The sequence below is a fragment of the Mercurialis annua genome, linkage group LG7 (assembly GCF_937616625.2).
Source record: "Mercurialis annua linkage group LG7, ddMerAnnu1.2, whole genome shotgun sequence".
Lineage (NCBI taxonomy): Eukaryota > Viridiplantae > Streptophyta > Magnoliopsida > Malpighiales > Euphorbiaceae > Mercurialis > Mercurialis annua.
In genome coordinates, this window is record NC_065576.1 from 41,469,996 (window position 1) to 41,476,231 (window position 6,236).

Below are 6,236 nucleotides of genomic sequence, written 5' to 3' on the forward strand. Positions count from 1 at the left end.
TATTTAACAACATTTGCTTATAATAAAATTGAAATATTGTGTTTTTAGGTCGTGATGAGATTGACATAAATGATCTCACAAAAAATATTAACAAAGAGTTGGATGCTTTTATCTCAAATATATGCTCTAATTCAAATGCTCCAACCTCAGTTGTAAGTTTCTTAACTTTTTCCTCTTAAAAAAAAGTTTGTTAATTTTTTTTTTTATATTAAGTATGTTTATATGCTTTTAATATATGTGTAGCTATTCAAATGAATGAAGAAAGTTGGAAAAATGTTACTAGTTTACATAATAGTTTGTATTGATGATTAAACAATTCACTATGTTTGTTTTTTCTAGTTTTCTATTTAATAGGAAATTTTTAAAACATTTGAAACTAATTATATATGGATGGATTTTTTCACTTGCTGCTTATATAAAGGTGTTTAATTTGATTAAAAAATATGTTAATTGAGTCAAACAGTATGCTAAACAGATTATTAAATGTGTTAAATAATTACTAACTATGAACACTTGTTCATTAAACGAACTAAACATATCTAAACGTGTTAACCCACTTAGTAAATGTGTTGTTTTTAGGTTTGATAATCTAACATGTTTAGTTAAAAGTGCCGTGTTCAAGTTGAGCAAAAAAACCAAAACTTAAATGAATACATGTCAAGTCTCCTATAACCGGATGAGAGCAACGCATCAATCCGAGATAACAGAAGTTTAGTCCACTATCCAATTCAGATAGATATCAAAATCCCAACATACATAATTCAGTTGTAATCCGAATAGATGCAGTAAAATCAGGTTCCTACCTACAACCACACATTGGAGTAAACTCTTTCTTACACATACTCGCACTTAATTTTGAGCTTAAAAATTAATTGTTTGTTGGAATCAACAAATTTAAAATAGGATTAATCTCATCAAATAACACATTTTTAGCTTTTATTTTTCAATATAAACCAAACCTTTAAAACATTCCAACCTTTTCATTTTATAGCATGATATGCATTTTATGCTTTGTTTTTTTATTAAATGGTATACGGACGCCGTTTTAGACATTTATGGTAATATATGACATATTATAAAAAGTTGTGATATTAGTTAAGACATTTTAAAAATTGGACATAAATCGAAAAAAACACTAAAGGTTGTGTGCTATATGCTGACACTAACTCTTTAAAATATACCAGTATTTACTAAAATTCCGAGTTAAAATGGTAAATTAGATTAAATTATGAAACCCTAGTGATCTGCAGTCAGATTTAAAAAACAATGAAATCTAGCAAACAATAATAACATTTAATTAAACAGAAATTGGTCTAGAGAATGATCAGATAGAGCTAATACTGTTGCCATCATAACGGCGATCAAACCAATAGGGAAATTAATCACAAATCATCACATCATTCTCATCAACAACACTAACGGCATTCACATCGTTAAATTTAAACCTAGATTTCAATTTGAATTCAAAAAAACAAAACAAAATCACAAAATCGAATTTAAATCACAAAAATGGTTTGATTAGAGAATGATCAGATAGAGCTAATACAGAATTGATGCCATCATTCCGGCGATCAAACCAATAGGGAAACATATCCAAATCATCATTTCATTCTCAAATTTCATATGAAAAAACAAACAATTTAAAAAAATATTTCAGCTAAAACGAACACATTAAGCCATACATGGCGGAGATGAGAGAAGAGGCGACGGCTGATTTTCCAGAGAGCCGTTGCGTCCGTGAAATGAGAGGCGCATAGTAAAACCCTAGCTTTGAGCTATTTATAGAGCTGAGACCTTGTTTAGAATCACTAAACGCTGTCGTTTAAATTAAACCCTAAAAGCGCGTCAGGCTTTCTACAAGCCCAGCCCATTACATCTAATTTATTTCGATATTGACTGAATTACCCTCCAATTCTATAATCTAATACCAAATTTACCCCTTTCTTTAATTAGTTTTTGGTTATCCTGATCCTGTACCGTTCTCGAAGCCGTACATCTTCTTCCATCGCCACCGCCAGCCACGGCGGTTACACAGAAACATGCCACGTGTAATCAGTCAGTCTACGTCATGCTCAAACAACCGCCATGTAATGGCTATATATTCCATCCATTATTTTAACTTAGAATTTTCTTTTTCTTTTTCTTTTTAAGTTCTCTCTAATTATTCTAGAGATGGCCAATCGATACCTGAAGAGGTTTCTACATGAATTATGTAAGTTTAGCTCATAGAATTTTCAATTTGAAGTCAAAAATTTGATATCCTTGTGAATAATTAATGGACTGTTTTATTAATTGATTAATTGATTGATTATGGTTAAGAATTTTAAGATAGAAATGAAAGTTTTGGTTCTGCTCTTGTAATTAGGTTTTAATTATTTTGTTTTGTCATGTGAAGATTGCAACAGAAGTTTGATTAAGAAGCAAGAGAAGTACAAAAGATTAGTGTATGGAGTTTTGATTAATAGGTGTCAGTCACAAATTTCAAGACCTGATAAGGAAGTAAACAATGCACCTCAAGTTGAGAGGAATAGTAATAAAAACTCTAGTTCTGAGATTGGAAAATACACTTCTTCGTCCGACGACGATGATACGAGAGATAGTAAGTGGAAATTAGAGCTGGATTGGCTTACCAAAGCTCTTGAACCGGCTCTTCAATTATGTAAGTCGGCTGCTCTGTGTCTACTGATTTGCTAGTATTCAAGTTATGTTTGATTATGACATGGTCCTTGTGGTGTATAATGAACTTTCCTGTTGAATGTTTTAGTGTTTAGTGAATTGGTGCATTTGGTTTTGAAGTTTGGTGGTTGGTCGTAGAGAGTCATTTCAAATGTTGAATTTGCAGGGAATGGACTTGGAAATAAAGCCCCTCCTGGTGGTCGATCTCTTATGGAGATCATTGCGAGTATTCAGCGGAGCAAGAGTGGAATTGAGGGGTGGAGCTTGAGCGATCTTACAATCGGTCTTTATCTTATTTATCTTCGTCAATCGTCGTTAAATCCCTTTGACGATTTTAAGGGAGTGCAAATTGCTTCAGAATTAGTAGTAAATACAAAACCTTTAGAAGGAAATATCATCTCATGTGAAATGCATTTTTACATAGTATATCTATCTTTATTTCTTGGTCTGTTTGATTTTGCTGCATATAACTTATATGAGGTAATTTGATTCTGATATAGGTCCAGGATCTCATCTACCACATTGAGTTAGCAAAAGGTTGCTACAAGGAAAATGCTTTTTGGCTTGCAAGGAACAGCATGCTTCGTGAAAGCAATGTTCTTAAATTTGTAAAAGATTCCAGTGTGATGAGGCCTGGTTATTACATAGGAGTTGATCCTCGCAAGAAACTCATAATCCTGGGGATTCGTGGAACTCATACAGTATATGACCTTATTACAGACATAGTAACTTCAAGTGATGGAGAGGTCACATTTGAGGGATTTTCAACCCACTTTGGCACAGCTGAAGCTGCTCGTTGGTTTCTTAATCATGAGATGGGAACAATAAGGAATTACTTAAAACAATATGAGGTGCTTAAAAATGCTGCCTAACCCCTCTTCTTTTATTTTGCCTGTTTAATGCTTTCATACTTTAAGCAGCGAACCTTTTTCATCTACAGGGATTTAGGTTAAGGTTAGTGGGTCACTCTCTTGGAGCTGCTACAGCTTCTTTGCTGGCAATCATGCTACGTAAGAGGTCAACTGAGCAACTTGGAGTTAGCCCTGACATCATTTCTGCTGTTGGATTTGCAACTCCTCCATGCGTCTCCAAGGAACTTGCTGAGAGTTGTGGCGATTTCGTAACAACTGTAGTGATGCAGGTGGGTAAAGCACAAATTCTGTTGGTAATAAAACTTACTTTCCTAAAAAAAGAGTGAATATATTCATTGCATCAGTTTTTCCTCATTTAAAAAATATTATCTGCTCCGATCCCTATATCCTTATTTTTTTCCGATTCTAATGTTTGTAGGATGATATAGTACCTAGATTAAGTACACCTGCTCTTGGAAGGCTGAGGAATGAAATTCTTCAAACTGATTGGTAAGTCTTTAGATGCAACAGCAATTTTGTTGACACTTTGCTGAAAAGTGAAAACTATGACTTCTATAACAAATACATACATAGGTTGAAGGAGATTAGCATTTTAAGTGCTAGAATTAATCAACATGATCGTGTAGGTTAATCTTGTATGTATTGGTTCTTTGCCAGCTATGATTCAACTAGTAATATCTGGAATTGTTTTATTATTACTAATAGTTGAATGCTTATCTTACTCGAATAATTCATATTATGAAAAGATGAAATCCTGTTGCTAAGAATAATCTATATTTTTTAGTTCAGCTGTTTCTTTATGTTGTATCTCATTCTTTCAGTTTGACATACCTTTCTATTTAAAATTTATAGCATAGTGAGTCCTAGGAGCAGCACAGAAGATATAATTGGTAACTAAGGAACCATTTTTGTTTTTATTCATCTAGTAGGTACGAAGCAGTTGTTGGACGTGGACTTATAAAGCTTATTTCCGAGTATTGATTTTTCTGTCCTCGTGATTTTTTTATCTCTCTACAGGTTAAGTGTCATCGAGAAGGAGGATTGGAGAAGTGTTATTGGTTTAGTCACAAATGCAAAGCAGGTTGTGTCTTCTGTGCAAGATGTAGCTCGGAAACTTGCAGATTATACAAAGTTCAGGAATCCTCCTGGTAAGTAGAATGTTGCCAAAATGTTAATCTCTTAAAGCTGATGTTCTATAAAGTTAGGAGTCTATTTATTAGGCTATCTTGTTAATGTATGTACATATCCTGCACTTCTGTGTTTGTTGAGATCCAAGATTCACTAGTTATGTTTTTCATATGCATAAGTAATGTAGTCGTTGAAGCAATGGGCCTGTTGTTGATACAAGTAAAGCTTAACTTATTCTCAAAGTCGTAGAACATCAAGTTTTCTTCTCTGGGTGCATAGAGCGCGAGTTACATCTAGATACTTGTGTTTATTTTTCTTGTTATGTTCACCTATATATGTTCATGGGGTGGACTTGAGCTGATACGGGTCAGGACCAACTGGGATTGACTCTTTTAAATGCGAGTCCAAGCCCGCTCAGTGTCCAATTTGGATCTAATTTTTATTAACAAAGTCCGGTCCATATAAATTTTTACGTGTTCAGATTGGGTTTTTTTTTAGCGCACACATAAATTTAACCAAAAATTTAACCAAAAATAGAAGTTCAAGCCGGCACGTAAAAAACGGGCTTAATACGGATTCGAGCTTGATAAATATAAGTTTCCAAACTTTGTCCACTTGTGGTGGGTACCCGCCCGTCCCAGTGAGCAGGTATCACCTAGTCCTTCTTTTCTAGTCTACACTCGTCTTCATCAGACACTGTTCTGTGTCTTGTACAGGTCTTCCAATCAGTGAGAAACCACGGGCTTCTCCGGATGTTTCGATTTCCGAAAGAACAGTGGACAATCATATTGTCCTCAAACAGGATGAAGCTCCCTGTACGGTACCAGAAGAATTGTTTGTTCCAGGTACAGTTTACTATCTTAAGAGGAATATCGATACTCGTTGCGCCAGAAATGGCGGAGGGGCTGAATTTTTCACCCTCTGGAAAAGAAATGCAGGTGAACATTTTCAGAGAATAGTGCTCTCAAGCAATGTAATTTCTGATCACAAATGTGACAGCCATTACTATGCTCTTCGAGATGTACTAAAAGCTCTGCCCGGGAGTGATGAAGAGGGAGTTTTGTAGGTGAAAATAAATCCGATCATCTTGTCAATTTTTTTTGATATGATGATGATGGAAATATCTGTACATGTCGATTTTTGATTTTATAATAATATAATGAAGCAATTTGAGAATTTTAAGCAGAAATATGTGCAGTAGTTGGCTAGTTGAAATTCCATCTCATATATATTGCCTTTGTAGTTCATGTTTTCTTATTCTATTTTCTTATATTGCAAAAATATTTGAAGCACAAGCGATCGGAAAAATCGATTCGGTTTGATGTGAAATTAGATAAATATTAATGTTTTGGTTTGTTTCAGTATTGTAATTTGTAAATAAGAGTGCAAAAATTGAAAAGTTGATTGAATTGATAGTCCAATCTAAATTTATTGGTTTGATTCAGTTTGCAAATTTAATTTTTTTTATAAAATTGGTTTAATTTTGATTTAAAAGAAATTAAAATTAAAATTTCAATTTGATTTGCTTTAATGGATGAGTCATTATTCAGAAATGAGATT

General features: G+C 33.6%; 1 protein-coding gene and 2 non-coding genes across 3 annotated transcripts; 1 reads left to right on the top strand and 2 right to left on the bottom strand.

The window, feature by feature from the left end:
- Positions 1 to 1,318: 1,318 nt before the first annotated feature.
- LOC126658970 (small nucleolar RNA Z102/R77) lies at positions 1,319 to 1,403 on the bottom strand. The gene has a single exon (XR_007634534.1). It is a non-coding gene; the product is annotated as a small nucleolar RNA Z102/R77 (small nucleolar RNA).
- A 120-nt stretch (positions 1,404 to 1,523) lies between these two features.
- On the bottom strand, positions 1,524 to 1,612 carry LOC126658969 (small nucleolar RNA Z102/R77). Its single transcript, XR_007634533.1, has one exon. It is a non-coding gene; the product is annotated as a small nucleolar RNA Z102/R77 (small nucleolar RNA).
- A 332-nt stretch (positions 1,613 to 1,944) lies between these two features.
- On the top strand, positions 1,945 to 5,865 carry LOC126657646 (uncharacterized). Its single transcript, XM_050352358.2, has 8 exons — positions 1,945 to 2,212; positions 2,396 to 2,659; positions 2,843 to 3,042; positions 3,177 to 3,527; positions 3,617 to 3,817; positions 3,967 to 4,037; positions 4,566 to 4,696; positions 5,393 to 5,865. Exons 1-8 carry the CDS (start codon positions 2,173 to 2,175, stop codon positions 5,740 to 5,742), a joined length of 1,608 nt encoding a protein of 535 aa, XP_050208315.1. The 5' UTR covers positions 1,945 to 2,172; the 3' UTR covers positions 5,743 to 5,865.
- The last annotated feature ends 371 nt before the right edge of the window (positions 5,866 to 6,236 follow it).

What these genes read in the sequence shown, in the direction of transcription:
- LOC126657646 (XM_050352358.2), top strand. Translation starts at nt 2,173, where the DNA reads ATGGCCAATCGATACCTGAAGAGGTTTCTACATGAATTAT. An exon ending in TGAACCGGCTCTTCAATTAT is followed by an intron (nt 2,660 to 2,842) that starts GTAAGTCGGCTG and finishes TTGAATTTGCAG; the next exon opens with GGAATGGACTTGGAAATAAA. An exon ending in AAAGTTCAGGAATCCTCCTG is followed by an intron (nt 4,697 to 5,392) that starts GTAAGTAGAATG and finishes TGTCTTGTACAG; the next exon opens with GTCTTCCAATCAGTGAGAAA.